Source organism: Pleurodeles waltl, chromosome 3_1 (genome assembly GCF_031143425.1).
Source record: "Pleurodeles waltl isolate 20211129_DDA chromosome 3_1, aPleWal1.hap1.20221129, whole genome shotgun sequence".
In the NCBI taxonomy this organism is placed as follows: domain Eukaryota; kingdom Metazoa; phylum Chordata; class Amphibia; order Caudata; family Salamandridae; genus Pleurodeles; species Pleurodeles waltl.
The window spans coordinates 1,722,053,446-1,722,078,574 of NC_090440.1; the positions used below are offsets into that span (position 1 = coordinate 1,722,053,446).

Below are 25,129 nucleotides of genomic sequence, written 5' to 3' on the forward strand. Positions count from 1 at the left end.
TAGCTTAAAACCTTAATATGAATGGCGTGCTGCCAGAAAATTAAGATTTTGACATCGACCTACAAACATGTCGACCCCAGGTTATAAACTGCCACCTACCACTATACCATCGAGGTAAGTAAATATAGGAAATTATTAATTTACTATCCTTAACTCCACATATGTACCTTTTACACACACATATATGTATGTGTATCACATTTTTGTGCTTGAGTTGTGCAAATTGCAACAGTATAAACCCGTACTTTACATGGAACCAAGAAACAGAGAAAATATTAAAAGGTTCCCCATGAAATATGGGCTTCATCATCATAATCACAGCCCCCAAACCACTCTGCTGAGTCATTTTGATGGCAAATAGGATTATGCAGTATGAAAAAGTATGAAGGACCGAACTATGCAGCAAGGCTATCTAAATTATGTAGCAAAAAGTACAAATTATGCGGCACATTTTTTGACAGTATTTTTGTTCATCTATTTGAGCTAGAAACAAAGATTTTGTGAAACCCACAAGTCATGTAAATTATGAGACAATTGTGGTAATCCCTAATTATGCATTAAATGCCAAAGTCACAGAATTCCATAAAGCTAGTGGCACTCAACATTGTCCACTGTTCTATCAACAATTGAAACAAAACCTAAACATACTAATTCCAACCAGTGTCCATTGAGAGCTACACTTAGAAGAAAACTGCTTTTTCAATACACAAAAGAACAATGAGTAACTTGTGTAATATGGCCCTATATTGCCATTTTAGGGTTCTGGTAACATTTACAAACCACTCAGCATTGAACCTCGTGGTTTTAGTCCTATGCTCATAAGTCTGGGCCAGCGATACTGCGTGGCATAGTGTCTTTCTACAAACCCACCATAGTGCTGCCCTGCTCTCATCAAGCCTTGAAGCGCAGTACACGAGTCATGAAAGCCAGAATGGGTGGCTGCTCTTATTGTCATTAAGCAGCACTTGCTTGGAATTCCCTACCTCTGGAAATTCGCCTCACATCCTTGCATTTGTTAAACACTTGAAGACCTGTCTTTACCCCTTTAGTGGCATGGAGTTTGCAGAGTTTCTGTGTGTTTGGTCTAGCACTGGGATGTCCCTACGGGATGATGGTTGCGCTTTATAAATAAATAATAATAATAATATGTGCCAGCAGGACCTTTCGATAGCAACATTGGACCATGTTCCATGGTTAACCATGCCATTCCATCTTTCTCTCTTTCGCTCTCTCCATATAAGTCTACATCTATATTTATATATATGCAAAAAAGAAAAGAGAACTCTGGGTAATTCCCAAGTTTAGGTGGAGAGCAGCTCCAGTAAGGAGCACCCTGCAATACCAGCGACAATCTAGATTTGCTCACCTCAAATGTCTCTTTATCTAGCAAAGTTTTTAAGCATAGGATCAGCACAGTGCTATCCACGCCGAACTAGATAGGGACAAAGTCTTTTGCCCTTTGTACAGCAAAATCTGTAAGCATAGGATTTACACAGTGTCATCCTTGCTGAGCTGTAAAATGACAAAAGCCATTCATCACTCCAGGCACAGTATTACAGCTTTGGACTGATAAAATACCATTCAAGCCAACCTGGAATGAGTAAGAGTAACCCCTGACACATGTTTCACTCTCATTAGACAAAGCTAAACCCCTCTGAAGACCTCTAATATATGTGTGTGTGTATATATGTATACACACACACATATATAACATATATATACATGCATGCAAGATTATGAAACAAAAGGGGAAGAATGTGTATGAAATGCTCATGCAGTGGTTATAATGTTGGAGATTTGAAGAAACTAGCCAAGCCAACTAATCTCCAAGCTAACAAGGCAGAGCCTCATGAAACCAGGTAAGAGTGTGGATGAGCCTTTTTAAAGATCATCTAAGATTGCAGTACTCAAAGTCAAGAGCATCTAAGATTGCAGTACTCAAAGGTAAATTCAAGACAGAGGGAAAGGAAGACTTATGAATATACATATTGATACAGCTATTAGGTATACTGGCAGGTGGTTTGAACAGGCACATATACTTTTCACAAGTCACTATATTGAATGAAATGCTCTCTACCCTCAGAGACACACATCTGACATGTGGCTATCCCTCATCCAGACCTTTTGGACTACAGATGCACCGACTTAATATGCAACTGTCTATACCCATGCTCTGCCAGTCATCCAGTGGTATTGCCTTGGCATGCTGGTGAACCTGCACAACCTCTAACCCTATAGCTCCACACACTTTATTCTTGTGTGCTACTGATACAACATCAGTCCTATTAGCCTTCAATAACTACTGGCAGGAAAGATGACTAACTATGCTTAGCCATGCCAACCTCTTTCAGCCATCAACCTGTTATGTTCCTGACTTTGACCCTGTTCTATGCCTCTTTCTGTGATACCAGTGGATTTTGTGACCAACTGCACGCCTAATTGTCTGTATCTACAGATGCACTGACCTATCATGATATTGTTTCCGAAGCTACAATGTGACTGACTGTTCCAGCCCTACTTCCGGGGACACTGACTTACTTTGCGACTAACGAGAAATTTGCACTACTTTTCTTTCTAGTGCCTTTACCTGTATGTCAGACACTAGTGGTCCTGGGTGTACCAAAAGAACAACATACTACCTCAGCCCTAAAGGCCTTTCAGAGGAATCGACTTGACTTGTCTGTTTCTACCCCAGTCATATAGTGTTAGACCTAACAGCCTTAGGGTGGTCACCCCTAACTTTTTGCCTGCCTCCCTCTACTTTTAAGATACTGTTTTTGCTGGTTTTTAGACACTGCTAACCAGTGCTAAAGTGCATATGCTCTCTACCTTTAAACATGGTTACATTGGATCATACCCAATTGGGCTATTTCATTTACTTATAAGTCCCTAGTAGAGTGCATTATATGTGCCCAGGGCCAGTTGATCAAAAGCTGCTAGTGGGCCTGCAGCACTGATTCTGCCACCCACTTAAGTAGCCCCTTAACCTTGTCTCAGGCCTGCCATTGTAAGGCCTGTGTGTGCAGTTTCACTGCCAATTCGACTTGGCATTTAAAAGTACTTGCCAAGCCTAAAACTCCCCTTTTTCTACATATAAGCCACCCCTACGGTGTGCCCTGGGTAACCCATAGGGCAGGGTGCTGTGTACGTAAAAGGCAGGACATGTACCTGTGTAGTTTACATGTCTTGGTAGTGTAAAACTCCTAAATTTGTTTTTACACTGCTGTGAGGCCTGCTCCCTTCATAGGCCAACATTGGGGCTGCCCTCATACATTGTTTGAGTGGTAGCTGCTGATCTGAAAAGAGTAAGAAGGCCATATTTAGTATGGCCAGAATGGTGATACAAAATCCTGCTGACTGGTGAAGTTGGATTTAATATTACTATTTTAGAAATGCCACTTTTAGAAAGGGAGCATTTCTCTGCACTTAAATCTTTCTGTGCCTTACAATTCAAGTCTGGCTGGGTTGGTTCAGTTGACAGCTCCTTGTGCATTCACACAGACACGCCCCAAACACAGGATACTCAGCCTCACTTGCATACATCTGCATTTTGAATGGGTCTTCCTGTGCTGGGAGGGTGGAGGGCCTGCTATCACGCAAAGGACTGCCACACCCCCTACTGGGACCCGGGCAGACAGGATTGAACTGAAAGGAGACCTGGTGCACTTCTAAGCCACACTTTGAAGTCTCCCCCACTTCAAAGGGACACTTGGGTATAAAAACAGGGCCTCTGCCCCTACCAACTCAGACACTTCCTGGAGAAGAGGACCTGAACCAGAACCTGCATCCTGCCAAGAAGACCTGCCTGGCTACTCAAAGGACTCACCTGTCTGCTTTCTGTGAAGGACTGCTGCCTTGCTGTTGCCCTGCTGCCTTGCTGCTCTCTGGCTGTGGTGAAGAAGTGCTCTCCAAGGGCTTGGATAGAGCTTGCCTCCTGTTACCTGAAGTCTCAGGACCACAAAGAATTAATCTCTACAAGAAGGACTCCTTGTGCGGCGAAATCCGACGCACAGCCTGCCAGAAAACGACACACAGCCTGCATCGCAGTGAAAATTTCACTGCACGCTGAATCGGAACGATGCAGCCCCACTTCTCAGCGAGAAGATTGATGCAGCACCAGTGTAGCGACCGGAACTTCGATGCACGGCCTCACTGGATCGACGCATAGCCGAGCAGGAACGACGCAGCCCGACTTCCAGAGAGGAATCGGCGCAGCGCCTGCTGTGCGGTGGAAAATTAGACGCAACGCCTACCGGATCAACGCACCTCCTGTGACTTCGTTCTAGCAGCACCAGAAATCCACGCATTGTCCCCAGGGCGCCTGAAAACCCCGCAACCCGAAGAGGATCCATGAACGAGCACCGGAAATCGACACACAGCCGTCCCTGTGTGAAAACTAAACAACGCATCACCATATGCGGCCCGAGAAATCGACACACACCCCTTTGTTTCCACGCATCCCCTCCTCTGTGGCCCTTTGCAGAGATTTTATACGCAAACCAGGTACTTTGTGCTTGAAAGAGACTTTGTTTGCTTTTAAAAGACTTAAGACACTTTATATCACTTTTCAGTGATGGCTCTACATTTACTTATTGCATCTTCGATCATTTTGACCTGCATTTATCCAGATAAATATTATAGATTCTTCTAAGCACTGTGTGGTGTATTTTTGTGGTGCTTTTTTGTGTTATTGTATGATTTATTGCACAAATACTTTACACATTGCCTTCTAAGTTAAGCCTGACTGCTCAGTGCCAAGCTACCAGAGGGTGGGTACAGGATAATTTGGATTATGTGTAATTTACTCTGACTAGAGTGACGGTCCTTGCTTGGACAGGAGGTATCCTGACTGCCAACCAAAGACCGAATTTCTAACGTAGGTTTCTGTGGGTAAGAGAGGTTCACATAACATCTGAATGAACGAAATCTTGCTCTGAGGGCCTTCCAGATATGTCAGCTTGCATGTTTACATCTGACACAGACTGGATAACCTCTCCTCATCCATACCAGCCTCTAAGAACTGAATCTGCGCCCTGAAGACTAAGAGTTAGGATGCATGAGATGTGAGGGGTTGGGGGGGCGGGGTGTTTGTGTGTGTGCCTATCTGTCTGTCTCTTCAAGGTACATAGATGTGGAGTTAAGAATAGTAAATATTAGTTATACATACGATTGTTATATAGTGGTAGTCCATAATCAGCGACCTGAGCTCGCCCCCCACGACCGCAGCACCAACCTGCTGCCTCCTGCCTCGGTCCCCTGACCACGCTGCTGTTGCGTGTTCGAGGCCCTCCTCCACCCGCAGGCATCCTCCTGCGCCTCATCCCTGGGGTCTAGTGGGCTCTGACTAGCTTCACTTGACCCGTGTGCCGCTTTCCGCCGTCCCGTAAGTGTTTTTCGTTTTTCTCGCTTTTTTCAGCGCCTCGCCGCCGGCGCTTCTGCCCCCTTTGTGCCCCCCTGATTGCTGTCTCCCCGATCGTATATTGTGCCATTTTGTTTTTTCTGATTGTGTGCTTTTCTTATTGTAACTGCTGTTTTTTGCTCGTTTTCAGTGTTTTTGCCCCTTGTGCGCTCCCCGTTCCCTGCCGCTGCCTCCCTGCGCCCCGCCCCCCTCGCGCCCCCCATTTGCCGCTCCCTCCCGCCTCCCAGCTGCTCCTCCCTCCCCCCTCCCTTCTTAATGGCTGGCGCTGCGCGTCGCGAGTGAGCGACCTCTGACCTGTTTCAGGTCCTGAGCTCGCCCCCCACGACCGCAGCACCAACCTGCTGCCTCCTGCCTCGGTCCCCTGACCACGCTGCTGTTGCGTGTTCGAGGCCCTCCTCCACCCGCAGGCATCCTCCTGCGCCTCATCCCTGGGGTCTAGTGGGCTCTGACTAGCTTCACTTGACCCGTGTGCCGCTTTCCGCCGTCCCGTAAGTGTTTTTTCGTTTTTCTCGCTATTTTCAGCGCCTCGCCGCCGGCGCTTCTGCCCCCTTTGTGCCCCCCTGATTGCTGTCTCCCCGATCGTATATTGTGCCATTTTGTTTTTTCGGATTGTGTGCTTTTCTTATTGTAACTGCTGTTTTTTGCTCGTTTTCAGTGTTTTTGCCCCTTGTGCGCTCCCCGTTCCCTGCCGCTGCCTCCCTGCGGCCCCGCCCCCCTCGCGCCCCCATTTGCCGCTCCCTCCCGCCTCCCAGCTGCTCCTCCCTCCCCCCTCCCTTCTTAATGGCTGGCGCTGCGCGTCGCGAGTGAGCGACCTCTGACCTGTTTCAGGTCCTGAGCTCGCCCCCCACGACCGCAGCACCAACCTGCTGCCTCCTGCCTCGGTCCCCTGACCACGCTGCTGTTGCGTGTTCGAGGCCCTCCTTCACCCGCAGGCATCCTCCTGCGCCTCATCCCTGGGGTCTAGTGGGCTCTGACTAGCTTCACTTGACCCGTGTGCCGCTTTCCGCCGTCCCGTAAGTGTTTTTCGTTTTTCTCGCTTTTTTCAGCGCCTCGCCACCGGCGCTTCTGCCCCCTTTGTGCCCCCCTGATTGCTGTCTCCCCGATCGTATATTGTGCCATTTTGTTTTTTCTGATTGTGTGCTTTTCTTATTGTAACTGCTGTTTTTTGCTTGTTTTCAGTGTTTTTGCCCCTTGTGCGCTCCCCGTTCCCTGCCGCTGCCTCCCTGAGGCCCCGCCCCCCTCGCGCCCCCATTTGCCGCTCCCTCCCGCCTCCCAGCTGCTCCTCCCTCCACCCTCCCTTCTTAATGGCTGGCGCTGCGCGTCGCGAGTGAGCGACCTCTGACCTGTTTCAGGTCCTGAGCTCGCCCCCCACGACCGCAGCACCAACCTACTGCCTCCTGCCTCGGTCCCCTGACCACGCTGCTGTTGCGTGTTCCAGGCCCTCCTCCACCCGCAGGCATCCTCCTGCGCCTCATCCCTGGGGTCTAGTGGGCTCTGACTAGCTTCACTTGACCCGTGTGCCGCTTTCCGCCGTCCCGTAAGTGTTTTTTGTTTTTCTCGCTTTTTTCAGCGCCTCGCCGCCGGCGCTTCTGCCCCCTTTGTGCCCCCCTGATTGCTGTCTCCCCAATCGTATATTGTGCCATTTTGTTTTTTCTGATTGTGTGCTTTTCTTATTGTAACTGCTGTTTTTTGCTCGTTTTCAGTGTTTTTGCCCCTTGTGCGCTCCCCGTTCCCTGCCGCTGCCTCCCTGCGGCCCCGCCCCCCTCGCGCCCCCTTTTGCCGCTCCCTCCCGCCTCCCAGCTGCTCCTCCCTCCCCCCTCCCTTCTTAATGGCTGGCGCTGCGCGTCCGCGCAGCGGGCGCGCCGCTGGCGCGCCAGAGGCGCGCCAGAGGCAAGCCCGTCTGCGCCCGTCCGCGCCTGGACCGCGCCCAGCGCCACACCCCCTGGCCCTTGCGCCCCCCGCATCCGCTACTCGATCAACGAACTCCGCGCCTTCAACCCCGGCCCCTCCACTGAATGCTACCGGGCATCCCCGAAGCACACTAAAGGACCTTTTTCCTGCCGTACCTGCAACTTCTCCTGCATCAGAACGACCAATCCAACTACGAATACATCCAACCCCAACCACCTGAACTGCATCCTCATCAACACCCGCTCCGCACGGAAACACGCCATCGAGCTCTGGGATTTGCTCTACACCACTGCTCCTGACGTGGCTTTCCTGACCGAAACCTGGTGGAACGACTCCTCGTCTCCGGACATCGCCATCGCCATACCGGACGGATACAAAATCACCAGACGAGATCGAACCAACGGAATCGGCGGCGGAATAGCCATCGCTCACAAAGCTACCCTCAAAATCCACACCCACTCGGACGACACCCTCAGGACAGCCGAACACCTCCTCTTCCAGATCCACACGGACCCCAACACGACCCTCAGAGGAACCCTCATTTACCGCCCTCCAGGACCAAGACCCCCCATTCAACGACACCATCGCCGACCTTGCAAGCACCCACGCCCTCGCTTCCCCGGATTACATCCTCCTGGGAGATCTGAACTACCGTCTGGAAAATGCCAACGACGTCAACACCGCGTCACTGACCTCCAACCTCCTCAACCTCGGTCTCCGCCAGCTAGTCAACACACCTACCCACATCGCCGGACACACCCTTGACCCCCTCTTCACCTCTAGCAACCACATTTCCTTCAGCCACACCTCCGAACTCCACTGGACTGACCATCACTGTGTCCATTTCACCTATAAGAAAACCACAGAGCAACACCGCATCCAGCTTCCTCCCCACCGCCGCTGGGGCAAAATCCCCCAAGAACAACTGACCAACACCCTCGTCAACAACCTTCCACCCAACGCAATCGACCCGAGCACAGCCGCCATCAACCTCCATCAATGGATCCTCGACTGCGCCAACACCCTTGCCCCTCTCAAGAAACCCACCACCACCCAAGGAAAGAGAAAACCAGCCTGGTTCACAGACGATCTCACCACCTCCAAAAGCAACTGCCAGAAACTCAAAAAGAAATGGATCCAAGAACGCACACCCGACAACCTCGCCGCCCTCAAAAACGCCAACCGCGAACACCACCAACGGATCCGCACCGCCAAGCGCGCCCACTTCACCGAACGCATCAACAACAACGCCCACGACTGCAAAGAACTCTTCGGCATCGTGAAGGAACTCTCCAACCCGAAAGCCAACTCCAACGACATCCCGCCCTCCCAGAAACTCTGCGACGACCTCTCCACCTTCTTCCACCAGAAAATCACCACCATCCACGACAGCTTCATCACCGGTCCACCGCCAGACCCCACCCCCGACGTCCCCTCCCGCGACTGCCGCCTCACCGCCTGGACCCACGTGGACGAGGCAGAAACCATAGCAACCATGAACACCATCCACTCAGGCTCCCCCACGGACCCCTGCCCCCATCATGTTTTCAACTCAGCAAACGCCACCATCGCCCCCGAACTCCGCAAGATCATCAACCTCTCCTTCACTTCTGCCACCTTCCCGGACAGCTGGAAACACGCAGAAATCCAACCCCTCCTCAAAAAACCCAAGGCTGACCCCAACGACCTCAAAAACGTCCGTCCGATCTCTCTCCTCCCTTTTCCAGCGAAAGTCATCGAGAAGATCGTCAACACTCAGCTCACCCACTTCCTCGAAGACAATTCCATCCTGGACCCCTCACAATCCGGATTCAGACGAAACCACAGCACTGAGACCGCCCTCCTCGCCGCCACAGATGACATCAGACATCAAATGGACAACGGCGAAACCTCAGCCCTCATCCTCCTCGACCTATCAGCCGCTTTTGACACCGTCTGCCACCGCACCCTACTGACCCGCCTCCAGGAAGCCGGCATCCAAGATAAAGCCCTCCACTGGATCTCATCCTTCCTCTCCGACAGAACGCAGAGAGTCCGTCTCTCCCCTTTCCGCTCCAAAGCCACCAACCTCATCTGCGGCGTCCCCCAAGGATCCTCCCTCAGCCCCACGTTGTTCAACATCTACATGGCCCCCCTCGCTCAACTGGCCCGCCAACATCATCTCAGCATCATCTCCTACGCCGACGATACCCAGCTCGTCCTCTCCCTGACCAAAGACCCGCTCACCGCCAAAACAAACCTCCACGAGGGACTAAAATCCATCGCCGATTGGATGAACAACAGTCGCCTGAAACTCAACTCCGACAAGACGGAAGTCCTCATCCTCGGACGCACTCCCTCGGCCTGGAACGACTCATGGTGGCCCTCCGTCCTCGGACCCCCACCCACCCCTGCCAGCCACGCAAGAAACCTCGGCTTCATCCTGGACTCCGCCCTCACCATGTCCAAACAGGTCAGCGCCGTCTCCTCCTCCTGTTTCAACACCCTCCGAATGCTCCGCAGAATTTTCAAGTGGATTCCAACAGAAACCAGAAAGACGGTGACCCAGGCCCTCGTCAGCAGCAGACTTGACTACGGCAACGCACTCTACACAGGCATCCCAACCAAAGACATCAAACGCCTCCAACGTATCCAAAATGCCTCCGCCCGACTGATCCTCAACATACCCCGCCGAAGTCACATCTCCCCTCACCTAAAGGAACTCCACTGGCTCCCGGTAGACAAGAGGATCACCTTCAAACTCCTGACCCACGCTCACAAGGCACTTCACAACACCGGACCCTCCTACCTCAACACCAGACTTCACTTCTACACCCCAACACGTCAACTCCGATCCGCCAACCTCGCCCTCGCCATCGTACCCCGAATCCAGCGCAAGACATCCGGCGGCAGATCCTTCTCCTTCCTCGCCGCCAAGACCTGGAACTCTCTCCCCACATCCCTTCGCCAGACCCAGGACCTCCTCGCATTCAGAAGGCTCCTCAAGACCTGGCTCTTCGACCGATAAACCAGCAGCGCTCCCCTCCCCCCCAATCCCCCCCCCCCCCCCCCCCCCCCCCTCAGCGCCTCGAAACCCTGACGGGTACATAGCGCGCTTTACAAATACTATGATTGATTGATTGATTGATTGATAATCAGGATATTTTTGTAGGTCGGTATTTGTGACCTTGATATTGTGACATATAACCGTTGTCATTGTGTATATGTTTCTGGCCTTTGGTTACCATTGGAATGTGACGAGCTCTGCTATTCCCATGATGATACTACTATTATATTGACTTTTTGCCATCAACACCTTAATTTATGGAGTAGTAGCAAGAATAATCTGTGAGGACACAAATAAGTTTGGAATGCGTTCTTGAAAGTTTAGGACCAATAGGCTTCTGCTTATGATAAATATATGAGTAAATGGTTTAAAGTCTTGTCCTTGTCTTCCTGTGTTTTGTAGTGTTTTCCCTACTATGTTTTTTTCTTTTTGTAAAACAAAATAATTAATGTATGTTTTTTCTAGTGCTTGGTTGACTACAGTCAGATAAGGGTTGTTGCAGAGTACCAGTTATTCCTTGATGGACATTTTTTAATGCACTGAGGGCCTGATTTATGAAAAGTGAGCGCCGCCTTTGCGTCATTTTTTGAAGCAAAAGCAGTGCAACTTTACAAAATATATTTCGTAAGGTTGCGTGGCTTTTGCTTCAAAAAATGAAGCAAAGGCGGCAATATTATAGTTTTATCTGCAAAAATATACATACAAACATAAATTAAAAACGTTAGAAAACACCCACCGGATTTTCTAGTATTTTTCCAAAACTTCGAATTGTGTTGAAGTTCAAAGGATACACATTCATGTGCCCATGCAGATTTTCTGATTGGTCGAACATTAACACTGGCTTTGCATCGGTCTTTTGCTCTGCAGAACCTGTAGACTGAAGCACTAGGGCTGCTGGATGTCTGGCTTCTGTTCTCTATTTACTATGTTGTGTGGCATGTGCCGGCTGTCATTGAGTAGGCTCTCAAGGAATCAACGTTTGTCTTGCCAAAGCAAGGGGAAAATACAACGGCGACGCACAATAGACCTGTTGTTGAACCAAGATATCCCTCCCGGCTATTCAGCCCGGCCATTGAACAGCACAGACTCACTTAACACCACAAAAGATGTATTTGTTCGCTGAAACTATTCAATTTCAAAACATATTGAAATTGTATTGTGTAGGTCGCCAGCCACACAATGCTATGGAGTATGAAATATTTTTAGGAAGGCTGTTAGTTAACTTCAGCATTGCCAGCAGATAATGCTATATTCTTTGAACGATAGGAAGAGATTGTAACACAATTTAAAGGTCTTATCAATGTTTATATGCTTAAATCAATATGATTTGTACAAGAAAGTAATGTCTTAAAAAGTACTGATAATAAATATTAAGATACAGATATGTACTTAAGGGTAAAAACAATGAGGTGAGTGTAAAAAAAGCACAGAAATGGTGGAAGAGTTGGATTTCTGGACAGCCTCCTTTAGATTATAAATATGAATCTACATCATACAGAGGGTTTTGAAATCTATTTACACAAAAGAGAAGGTGTTGGTATTGAAGAAGTTTCACAGGCACAACGACAATGACATTTTTTACAAACATCCTGCTTTCCAGCTGGTCACGAGTGCTGTAATATTTCAAAATAACACTTTACAATACACCAGGGTACCCAACATAGGTCCTGGAGGACTGGATCCATGCAAGTTTTACAGAACTATGGAAAAAGTTTCCATGTAGATCCATTGTATGTAAATGTATCTTCTGAGTATATCCTGAAATCTGGAATTAATCTAGTGCTCCTGGACTTCGCTGCACATTGAAGCTTCCTATGCTGTGGCAGACAGACTGATTGGAAGAGAGCTTAAGTCATAGAGATGCTTCTCTTTTTGAGCTTCCAAATGTAAATGTGTCTTTCTGTCTACTTGGAGAGAGCTGACATTGGCGGAATGCAAAGGTGGTGAAGACCAAGTACTTTGAGGTTCAGACTCCAAAATTCCACCAGCTTCAAAACTTGGAATGCTTAGGGCCCCACACCCTGGTTAATGACCAAAGGCAGAGCTGAGGATGATCTGACCCACAAAAAATCCTGCAATTTGGTCACATACTGGTACAATATCCTTTTTACTACACAGGACAATGGTCATCTTTCAGAACCCATAAGGCCTCAATGAAGAGTGAAAGAACAACAGTCTTCTTGTACTGCATTGTTTAGAGTCAATAGGGTCCTCAATCTGCTATGGCTTTCAGAAGAGAGCCCAACACGAGTGTTAGGGGTTATGGTTTACTGTTGCAGAGCCTCAATGGTCTCCATCCTTGTTGGCACAATCAAATAGTCTTCTGAGTCTCACTGTTATAAAGTATGGCTACATATCTCTACGTCTTTTCAGTCAGCAGTTGACCACTGAAGCATGAGAGACCATGATGGTAGCTATTAGTATATAATTTCATCTACCAGTGACTCTTATGAGGGACAATGTTTTATGGGTTTTATTATAGTGCCTTAAATAGGCAGAATATTGTCATGGCGATAGCCCCATCAGTATTTTGACTCTGGGTTAATTTTGAAATTAGGGATGTACCCTTCTGAAATTGAAGTCATTTCCCAAAAAGCTTTTGCTTCTGTAATGTGTGTGGGGTTGGAGTGGAGTCAGTCTCCTTTATGTTAAGTATAACTAGTGTCAGACTAAAGCATACTGTCCTTTGAGATTGACCAGTCTTTTAGAAAATCTTCACACGCACCTGTAGCTTAGCCTTCCTCTGCATACAGCTGACGTCTAGGTGACTGCTTCACAGTAAACCTTTGCTGCGTCTGAGCGTACCTTGCTTTTGGTGAATGTCTCACTCATATTAAGTTATAAAACTACTCTCTCTTTCCTCCTACGAGATCTGCTTAAAAATCATAATAAGCTTTTCTATACTAAAGAAACTGACAGTAACACTCAGTAGAAGGTTTATCATGGTGGAAACTGTACTTGTAAATTGATGGACATTTCCAAAATTAAGTATCTGTTTTGGCATATTTGTTTTAATGCTAAAGTACCAGAAGTGAGACAACTCCTAGTGTGAAGGGACAAGCTGCATGAGAGCTTGTGGAAGTGCATGAAATCATTTCTGGATTCATTGGTCATCCCTTTTGCTTCCTACGTAGATTTATTTCCCATGAATTATTACTCTTCCAAAAAATATGCTGACTTTTTTAGAATCAATTTCCCAAAATTAAAGTGGAGCTGTATGTTCCCCTCTATTTTTTTCACCCACTTACTTATTCTTCCTTCTCTAAAGCTCTGTCACCATGCGTTCTATAAACAGTGACGTGCTCTCAAAGGTGTATGCAAGCGGCACAACAAATGACCACTGTATGAACCAAACAGTGTCCTAGGGGAGAATGGTCTGGTAAACCGGTTATGAACTAAACTAATGTGAACAAGGAGATTTTGTAGCAGGCTGATGCTCTGAGAGCCGTCTTGACTGTGGCAGCCATTGAAAAGGCCATCACATCAATAGATATGCTGCAAAGCCTTCTGGGAAAGATCAACGTGATCATTCATCGTGATCATTCATCAATATCAACCAGACAGTATTTAGAGACCTCTTGCACAAAGCCTACAGACCATGCTGAAACACATTAAATTGGTACATTCATCATGTTTACACTCATGTACAGTTAAAACGAAATTGTAATGGGCACTCTAATTTATTAGAGTGTTTTCTCAAATATTTTCTTTAAAGTATATTTGTTGTTCTTGCATTTCTGAGGAAACCGCTGTATGATTTTGTTAGGGTTCTTTCTTTCGCGTGTCAAACTATCTGTAGGAGAGGCATTCTGGTATGAAAAGCCCCTCCAGGTTGCTGCCTCTATTTTCAAAATTCCTAGCAAAGGGAGACCAAGCAATCTCTAACACTATAAATGCTCAGTGTAAGTTCTGAAATCAACATCAAGGTCCCACTATCACTCTCCAATCTGCTCATTGACCACTTTCAGCTGCTACTTTGTGAAGCCTTGCCGTTTTTTATTAAGGAAAATAGTAGCTTGGTATTGGGGGAATGATCTCATAACTCATCAGTGCTGCAATTTGTAGTTCAAGGTGATGTTCACATTTCGCTAATCAGCAGTACATTTGCTCTCCTTTGGTCATCTTCAGAACATGTGGCTGATACGGTATCAGTGTATGAGACAACCCCTTCAGCAAGGAGCTTCTATCTGAACATCACCACTGAAGGTGATGTCAACGTGACATTTGCTCAGTTGTTTTCATGGTCCATGAGACCTAGTATGAATGAGCTAAAAACATGTTGGAGCTGTCAACCTCATCCAACATAACACAGCTTCTTGCCCACTTAGAGTGTTCCGGAGATCTCTAACTTTATTAACCTAACTAGATCTGATTGGTGGCAGTGCACATTGGGTACTTATAACTCATGAGATGTCTCCAAAAAGTGCATTTACCACAGACTGTGCAAGAGAAACTTTCTGTTGCTACCAGTATTGCCATGTTTGCTACTGTCATGCTGCTGTGGCAATTGCCAGTTCTGCTGTCGTCCTGCCATTCTACAGAGAATGTGCTCTAGGCAGATGAGATGCCTTTCTTTCACCGTACAGTGGATCTCAGCATTCCCTTTTACAATTTATCTTGTGGAGGCTGACCGGTCAGTGCGCTCCGAATTTGCAAAATTATTTTCTGTGGTGGCCTTCTTGCAGACAATGTGTATTACACCAGAGGCCTGACTGGCCTTTTCCGCCGAGGGTTTCTTGATGAGGCCATTGGACAAGGTATTATCAGTCTCAACCTACTATCACAGTTGCCTTGCAAATTGGCGAAAGTCTTTCCAAAAATCAATGTGGAGACTATATGACTTTCTGTTTTCTGACCTACAAAAGGAGATGACTCTTTCTACTCTTTGCGTCACAATGCTTAGACTAGTTGTCCATTAGGATCCCTGCTACCATGTCTCTCTTCTCATTTTTTAATGCACTGAGGGCCTGATTTATGAAAAGTGAGCGCCGCCTTTGCGTCATTTTTTGAAGCAAAAGCAGTGCAACTTTACAAAATATATTTCGTAAGGTTGCGTGGCTTTTGCTTCAAAAAATGAAGGAGGTATACATGAAATGGGTTTCAAGACCCAACCAATGAAGGTGTGAAGGGATTCACTTCAAGATCATATTCTTATGAGTAAACCTTTTTTTGATACGTTGGAGATGATCTTTTCCTCATATGTATCCAATTGGTATCAGCTGACCATCATGCAATATAGTGGCAGCCTATTAGTCACAAAGGTGATGTTGTAGAAATAGAAGATTTTATGATAAGCGCAAAAAAGTGATGCTATATTGGTGAATGGGGCTGTATGCCATGATATCTAGCATGCTTTGGAAGTAGTGTTTCGTATTCTCAAAAGAGCAAACTCATCAGGTCTGCTGGGCATTGCAAGCCTTTTAAACATGATCAACTATACAACTTCTAGTGTAAAGTTTAGCAGTTTCCTGGAGCCTTTGAAACAGTGTTGGTTGATTTCAATTTAATTTTTTACTATTCTGTAGCCCTTAAATTATGATCTTCTGCATTCAGTAGTACTGATTTTAATGGGGAATGGACCTTGAGCATGATGCAAAGAATCCTTGATGACATTAAATTTCTAATGCCTTCAGACTCCACAGCTCTTGCCGGCACTCTCTGGGATTCTCATGGACAGCTCTAGCCTGAAAATGTTGCAGGCCATGGACAGCAGTGTTGAACCATTGTTGACATTTCTACAGATCTAGGATGAGGTCCAGGATTTTACTGACTGTGTAGCCTACCCTTTTGTTAACAACATCTTTAGCCTTCTGGAATCAGGAGTAAAACATGCTTTTGCCAATGATAGCCTCACTGCTGAATCTGAAATGACCATGCAGCCCCTGGAAGTGCTGCATCTGCCCCTAAATCATCTTAATGTCACAACGTATGGAGAAGCATTGTCTGCTGCTGAGGTGCTAGAAGTTGTCTTGAACAGCAGAAAACAGGGAATGTCAGGGAACAATATATCAGAGAAGTAAATCTGTTCTTTAACTTGCACCTTCAGGGTTCTCCTGATTGTCAAGTAAGTTTAAATATATCCGATTAATAACTAACTTTTATAAGGTTTCTGGAGCAAACTCCAACCCTCTGGTTACACATAAAAGCTTAATCTGAAATATTTAAAGGTTGAATGTTAAGGTAAGGACAGACAATCAGATTATTTCATCACTAATGGTGGATGGGTTCTTTGAAAGATATATGAGGCCACGATGTGCATTTGACGTACTGACAATCAACAAAGATGGGATTCCACAAGGAATGAAAAAGCCTGTGACGGAGGCAAAGGTTGATGACACTAGCACATTCATGTAATAATAGCATAATTGAACCTAGAACCAGTGAATACAAATGTGAAGTGTGTTTGCCTGCCACTCAAGACCATTAGTTGGGGAGGGTCAAGCATATGTTTTATTGGCCCTGTCTCAGGACAATTATGTCACAATTTGTTTTTGTTAATTAAACGGGCTCGCCAAAATGTGAGTGTCATTAGCACTGTAAATAGAGTCCTATTCATCAAAGGAATGGCCTAACATTGAGAGTGACATTGCAAAAATCTCAATCCACTATCAGTTAATCTCAGTGCTGTTTTGGGGTCCTCTCTGTTGGAAAAGGGGAAAATTCATATATTCTTGAGCTCCAGGGAGGTTTTTCCAATATTTGTGCTAAATTGCTCAGAACTATTTGTAATGGGGATTTTTTGTGAAATGGACACCCATCATCTGGGACTGGACTGAGACTGCCAGGACTGCCAGGAAACAGGCTAGTCCATACCATCCTGAGCTGATGTAGAATTAACAATGGGTTTTCTGACGTGTTCTTTTATGTAGTATATAAAATGTAATAAGTTGAAAATAAATGTAATATTTTGAAAATGGTATCCAGAAGTGATATCCCTGAAAAATCACCAAGTCATGCCATCTTAGAGGGGCATTCCACAATTTTCTGTCAGCATTCTGCATTCTCACCCACAAACCAGTCATGAAACCTTTATTGGCTAAAGTATAAGAATATTTCTTTTCTTTTAAGAAAAGGGCAGTGCAAAGTTCAAAAGATAAACTGCAAAAATTGTATTGGCTGGCAACCATGCAACACCACCATTCGATCTATAGATCAGCTTTCAATGCTCAGACTAAAATTAACACAATCACATATTTGGTCAATAGGATGTGGATTTAATTTAGCACCAATATTTTGCTGAACTTCAAAGAAAATACTAATTAAGAAAGAGATATCCTATGCTTGGTGGCTCTTAGGAGAGACATTATGCTTATAGATGATCCATGCCTGACTGTATTAACAAACAATGTGTTCGTATCATTAAGGGGCTAGCGGAATTTGATCTTCTACTTTTACTTTGTTTTACAGAATTCTTGAAAAAGTCTGGGCAATTTTACAGAGGAGCGGCATTGAAAAGCTTCTGAGTGAAAATATACAACTGATGCTTTCAACACAATACCCTGACAACCCGCAACTGCCTGCTATGGCCACTAACCTGCTCCAGCTTCTATTTAACCTTACTAATGAGTTAATTTCTGACTTGACCCTAGCTCCACCGCTTCTAAACAGCAGTTCATCTATGAAAATCTTGACTGGCCTAGTGGAGAAGCTTCAGCAGATTGTCTACCAGGACACCGGGTTTGAAAACTGGAGGAAGATATTTCAGGTGTTTGTGCAGGATAGCGGTATCTGGAACAACTTCTCCATCTGCACTCTGTTTATGCAAAATGTAACTGATCATGCTGTGAAGGAACTGGAAACACTGGTTGCCAGCTGGGCATCCATCAGTAATGGCTCATTCAGCATGAGTACAAAAATAATGAAGCTGTTCTATGGTCTAACTCAGACTGAATGTATACAGATTGTAGAAACTTTCCAAAATATATTAACTCCAAGTCACAATTTCACTCAAGTACCTACATATCTTCTTGATTCCCTACACATCTTCAACAACATCATCAGTATGAACAGTACTACTGAAGTCCAAGTCCCTACTGGGGTCTACCTGAAGCAGATACTCAACTTTCTAACCTCAGATACCAACATCCACAGAGTCTTTTTCTTGTTGGGGCCATATATCAATATCAGTAGGCAGCTTCCCATGGTGCACTCAGAGAAAATGAGAGAGTTTGCCATGGAAATACTGTCATTTATCTCACCACTCAATCTGTTGAATCTGAACACTTTTGCTAGCAATACACCTTCTGATTTATTGTCTCTAATGTCTGAATATATTCCTAATGATGAAAAAACGGTGTTTGACAGTGCAGCAAATATCACTGTGCTAGCCATAGAATCCATGCAGATGTGTCAGACTAAACAATCAAATTGTACAAGAGTGCTTCATGAATTCCAGCAGCTAGCTGGAGACTTTTTGCAGTTGTTAGCAATGATGGAGAACAGAAGCCTAGGAGAAGAGTTCAATATTTCTTCTGTGCCACATTTTGCAGTATCTAATGACATTCAGGTTTCACTAATAAACAATATAATCTCTCTTCTCTGGTCTTCCGGAGGAAACTCTATTCATTCTGAGACTGATATGACAGCAGTGTTTCATAAAGTAAACACACTAAGGGACTTCCTTCTGAATGTTACCTTAAAGGATGATCTCAACTGGACTCTTGTCCAGTCATTGTCTGGACCCTTGAATCTTAATGCAAGTGAGGTGAGGAGCGTGCTTAAGATGTTTGCTTCATCCAATATTTCAGAACTCCTGCTTCAGATTGAAAGTGTTATCCAAATCTCCTATTGTTATAATCAAACCGAATCATTCTCTTTATTATGTACATTGGATCTCACAGTACACATTGTGGACCTGCTGAAGAGACAGCCTTTGCCACAACCATTACAGGACAGACTTTCTATTGTTGTTTCAATAATCACATTGTGGAGGGGGACATTGAAGGAAAATATCACATTGTATCAGCAGCTCCACTATTTGTATAACCTTACAATGACGATTTTACAGAATGAGCCCGTTCTCAATTTAATGCACAGTGCAGTGTCAGACATTGTACAAAGTCTAAACAACATCAGAATCAATGTCAATGTTTCTTCTCCAGAATATGAAGCAACAATTATAGCCTTGCTGGATCTGATACAACCCAAAGAGTTTGGACTCTTGGATTACAATATGTCTGCCATACTCTATTTACCACCAGAAGATCAATTGCATAAAATGCAAGTTGAATTCCAGATTGCAAAGTGGTATGTTCTCTACCTGGAGAACCAAACTGAAGGTGTTGCAGCCTCCAATGTGGGTTATCCTTGGTACACAATTGTGCAGCTGATTTTAAGTAACACATTACCCAACATTCACAAGCACTCTCCTATCCAGTCCTTTCTAAATGATTTGCAAGCCTTCCTCAATCAACCCCAGAACAGTACAGCAATTCAACTTATTTTAGCAATCCCGCTTCAGGATGTCTTCCAGGAGTTGCAGCAGGTTATAAACTACACAGAGGCCGTCGTTCATATTTTGTTTCCAAATCACACAAATTCTTCTGTCACCTGGGGAGCTTTCATCAAAGAGGATGCCCTAAGTATTATGGAGTCCACATTTCACTTGCTGCAAAAATACAGTGGAAACAAATTCACTAACAGCAACATGTCACTGGATTTTGATTTTGCTGACAAGTTACTTAAAATGCTGAATGGCATCAGAAGAATAGTTCTTGCTATTGATGCCCACAATATGGCTCTGCTCCCTGGACTTAATCAAGACATTTCTCAAAAGTTGCGTGAAGTCCTGAAGGGAGGGGTAAACCTCCTTAACAGCATTGAAATTGGAAGAACTTCTGACAAAAAAATAATTTATGCAATGTATAATTTTTCACATGTGCTGCTTGAGGAGGATTCAAATGTTAACTTTTCACACCAGGCTTCTATGCTGGATTCAAAACTGCTGGATTCAGTGATTTCAATCTTGACTCTTGTTCTCACAGAAATAAATGAAAATGGAAGCATGCCCCAGATGTGCTCAGTGACAGATGTGTTTCATTTAATAAAGGACATTGCTTTTGGGAATACAACTCTACATGAGTCATTGTCTCAGTCCAGGTGCCAGTTTCAATATTTAGAAAATGGGACTATGACAAATCAAACACTTCAGGAAATCATCCAGGGAGCACTGAAAATTTTAGAAATTGCTGAAGAATTTTCTGAAGTGTACAACAAGACCTCCTATAATGTAGGAGGGCGGACAGCATGCTTAATTTACTCCCTGCAGCTTACTACGCATTTCTTTTCAAAGTTAGACAACATTGTTGGATACAATATACCGTGGATTCAACCCCTGCATAAGGTCCTGAGTGCATTTTCCGAAGAACTAACCGAAAGCAACATAACATGCAGAGCTAAATTAGGCACTTCTAATACTAACATTTTGAACATCCTCTCCCAAAACCAGACCAATCCATTTACAATCTCCCTTATCCTAAGCCTCCTAGACTTCTATTCATATGTCACTTTACCAAACATCTCATTGCCAGACCTAATGTTTATTTTCAGTTTGCTTCCAAATTCTGAGTCATGGACAAAACCTGTGCTTGAACTGATGGAGGTGTTCTTAAATCCTCCCAGGCTCCCTGAGGTTGATTTGTTTGTGAGGGTGCAGCACATTCTTGAGCACATGGCAGCTGGAAACTACACCACAACAGAAGTCAGTGTGCTCAAGGATCTTTTGGAGAGACTCTCATATGCTTTCAATTTGACTAGCATTGGTGTGGGACAAGACGTTGTACAGGCTCAGCAGATTCTGCATGATATCTTCCAGGGGATAAATCTCCCCAGTTTGTTGAACCTGAGCTCATGGACCGCACAGCTGGATTCCACTGCGGTTTCACACTGCAAAGATGTGGTGAAAAAGTTGACCTCTGCTTCGGAGAACATTTTGAAAGACTTAGAGATGACACCACCAAACTGGGGGGGCTTTAATTTGGCCTCAAATATAACCCTCATGGCTTGTGACCTTTTACTTTCAAACAATATTCATTTTGATTGGGCTGAAGAGTTGAAGAAAGCAGAGACAATCGTCTCATATATATCACAACATGCACCTACTGACACAGCTAAATACTTCCAGGCTGCAGGAAAGTTTTTGCCTATGCTTTCCAACCTTTTGAAGAATGGTACCAGTTTCACATCTGACTATAGCATGGGAAGCATTTTTGAACTGTTGACTCTATTTTTGGAGTTGTTTGACCAAAAGGAAGTTGCTGATGTATTGGCCAACCCATCTCTCCAAGAGTTGCTTTCCTTGGTCCTCGACATGGCGACTGGAGGTGGAAATAGTAGTCGAATCCAGGCAGCAGAAGAGGCTATCAGGGCTGTAGTGGACTTTGCTGTGGATAGCTTAAGAGCTTTTAATGTATCCTCTCCTGCTGCAACATTGTCACATCTTTCTGAAATTCTGCAGCTAGTAATCAACAAAGCGGAGCCTACCACCTCACCAGGCAGCGCCGTTAATGTCTTTGACAATATTGTTTCTTTGTTGGCCAATATTCCTTTCAACCTCACCAGTTTCCCAGATAATGAAACACTGGAAAGCCTTTTTGAGTTGCTATTACCTTTCCTAGGGTTGCAATATGAAAACACCACTCTAAATCATTGGGTTGACAATCCAGATTTCCATAATCTGATTTTCATTTTGGCAAAATCCATAACTGAGGCAACCATCAATGAAAGTCAAATCAGTGCAGCACAAAATACCACTCTGTATGCAATAAACAATCTTCAAATGCTTATGAAAACATTAAATCTCACTTCCCACTATGAGATATTCACCTTTGCTTCTGAAGTAGCAGCACTGATCTTTAACACGTCTGACAAAGAGCATGCGCCCAACAATTTTGCTCAAGGGTAAGTTTCTATTTCGGCAATATTTTACGTTTGGATTTCTTTTGGGTTTTTCTATGCTACATAAATATTTTATTTGTGGAATGAAAATTTGGACAAAGGTCTTGTTGGAGTCTCTATGACTGAAAGCAGTGAGGCAAAATGTTCCCAATTTGGAACACAATCTTAATAAATACATTTAAATAGTTGGCGACATGTAGAAGCATATGAAGTTTTGGCACTGTTGCAAATTCCACACTTATCGTTTACAGATATGTAGAACTGATTGAATACTATGAATACAATTTAAGTTGTATTTTCTTTATACCTAGTCTAGATTATTCTTCAAAATTTAGGGGCAGATTTAAGAAAAGTGGTACTGCACCCAGTGCAGTGCCACTTTCCTTGCCCCCCTACTGCCACCATGTGGACGCAGTATTCAAAATACGGCGCACCATGGGGCAAGCTAGGGGGCAATAGCATTAAAAAGAAATTATGCTATTGATGTACTGTTTAGGATTAGCGTCAAAAGTTTGTGCAATTTTTTCACCCTCTTACGTGAGAACGCCCCCCTTGCATTCATTATACCTGACGCAGGCATAATGTGGCGCAAGGGGTTACAAAGTGGCACAATGCACGCATTGTGCCACTTTAGATTTCCGGCATGGTGATATTGGCCTCATTGGCCCACATTATTGTAAATAAATGACACTGATGTGGCACAAGGAGACGCTAGGCCCTCTTAAATTATGGCCTTAATGTTTTTACCTGACGTTTTCTGATGAGATAGTTGCCTTAAAATCCTCGATCTAGAGCACACATGATGTGTTCCTTTTGAAAGCATGGAAAAGTGTTTAGGTCTATATGTAAGTTAACTGCTAAGCGACAAAGCCATAAACATCTAGTTACACAAGCAACAAAGACATCTGTGTTCGCAGAAGTTATGAAAGTTTGTGAAATGTATGCATTCATAAAATTCGGCCTTCCGAGGAATGAGTCAGGGGAATGTTCGGGAAAAATGCAGAGTAAACGTGGTGTTCAGTCATATGTTGGTGGGATGGTATTCACAAACATTTATCATGCATTTCCCAAAGGTTTTACTGTTCCCAAAGTACCACTTGACTGATAAAAGTGTATGTGCTTTTTCAAGGAAGGAAGGACATTTCATGGAAAAACATTTCCCATGAAGATTGAAAAATATATAGACAGTTTCAAAATGGTACTATTTTCCTAAATCTGCTTATACACAAATTGTGAACTGCAGAAACTTTAAGTGTAGGGTGAAAGACAACAGGCATACTCCAGGAATGTATGTGAATGCAGTACTTATACGTCCATAAGCATGAATCCCATATGTGAGACATATGTATGGCAGGATTTTTTTATGAACTGGTAAGTGGATGTAAATCTTTGGAATGGGTAGATATATACTATGCATTCCAGCATTTATTGTTTCCTCAGTGACCTAAAAACTTACCTGTTCAAACTTCAACTCCAAAAATAACTTAAACTCCAGCTACTTTTCTGTTGCTTTCTCATTCACCTATTTATCTATATGACAGTATGAATTCCCTCACAAGCTTATATTTTCCTCTCCTATCGACAGCCTACTTGAGATAGTAGGCCACTTGTCTCACTTTCAATCTTGCTTCTTTCCATTCCTAAAATTATTTTCTATAAATATCATTGCTCTATCCATTTTGCTAGGTCTGTGCTGTTTACATACATGTAGGACATGAATAAGTAAATAAATACATAACCAGATAAATAACGATGCTTCCCTGCCAGGTCATATTTTTTCTAAAAGTGCTTCAGCTGACATGACGACACTTTTCAACGACAATTGCTCAGTTGGCCATTAGCGATTGATAGAGCGGTCCGTACTAATAATTTACCTGTATTCGGACGCTCTTTAGGCCGATGAACCTTTTGACTAAGTGGGAACTCTCTGTACTCTTAATCGATCAATCTCATCAAATCGATAATCAATAACGAACATAAGCAACACCTTGATCAACATAACACTTAACAATTAATCCAGAATACATTTCGGCGAACCCTAATCTTTCAGTCAGGAATAACCACACCAGTTTATTGCGAAGTTAGTGAATTTATTTCCCTATATTAACAAAGCTAGCACAATATATATGTGTCTCAACACCAAATGATAAACATAAATGAACATTAATAGCTGTCCATAACGTCGAAACAAGTGCAATCTATGAAGCATTTGAATCACAAGGCATTCGATAATAGCAATGCAAATCACTAATACGATAATCTGTAATGAACTAATGGCATACATTTAGTCAGCATAACAAGATCTCAAATTGCATCGTGCGACATATGGAATCCTCGTCTAACCTCAAATTAGCATCAGCATGTGGGACTTCATGCAAAACAATTTAGCAACATTAATTTAGAAAACTCCTAGCTAGGGCCCTTATCAAAATCAGCAGTTGGTTACCTAAAAAGAAACACAATGCAATTTTACAATTTCTTTTCATATTTACCAATTACGATCAGCATACAAGGAAGTCTTCGTCTCACAGGTACCGTTCTTCGGTCAGCATGGGCACCGTTTCGATCGGCATGGGACTGGGCAAAGGGGCAGGGGTGAACGGGACAATTGCCTCACGGCGGCAAGGTAAAACTACTACTTCATGCAAAGGGACAAATCAAAGTTAAAGTCTCTAGGGCAAGAATCATTAAAGTCTCTTTCTCTCGACTAGAGAAAGCATCAAAGTCTCTCAAAATGGCGTCGCAGCAAAGTGGGCCATAATAGCTACGAAGTCTACAAAATGGCGGGTATCGAGCTGGTAATGGCCACTTTCTTCTCGTGCACCTGGGTTTTATAGACAACAGTTCGAATCCAGTAG

The 25,129-nt window shown here is 44.5% G+C and overlaps 1 protein-coding gene across 1 annotated transcript in view; it reads left to right on the top strand.

Moving 5' to 3' along the window:
- The window catches only part of ABCA12 (ATP binding cassette subfamily A member 12), a 507,999-nt gene that overhangs the window by 220,388 nt on the left and 262,482 nt on the right, over nt 1–25,129 (top strand). Inside the window, exon 13 of the mRNA XM_069225635.1 lies at nt 17,784–22,274. Coding sequence (XP_069081736.1) covers nt 17,784–22,274 — 4,491 coding nt within the window. The remainder of the gene's footprint in view (nt 1–17,783; nt 22,275–25,129) is intronic.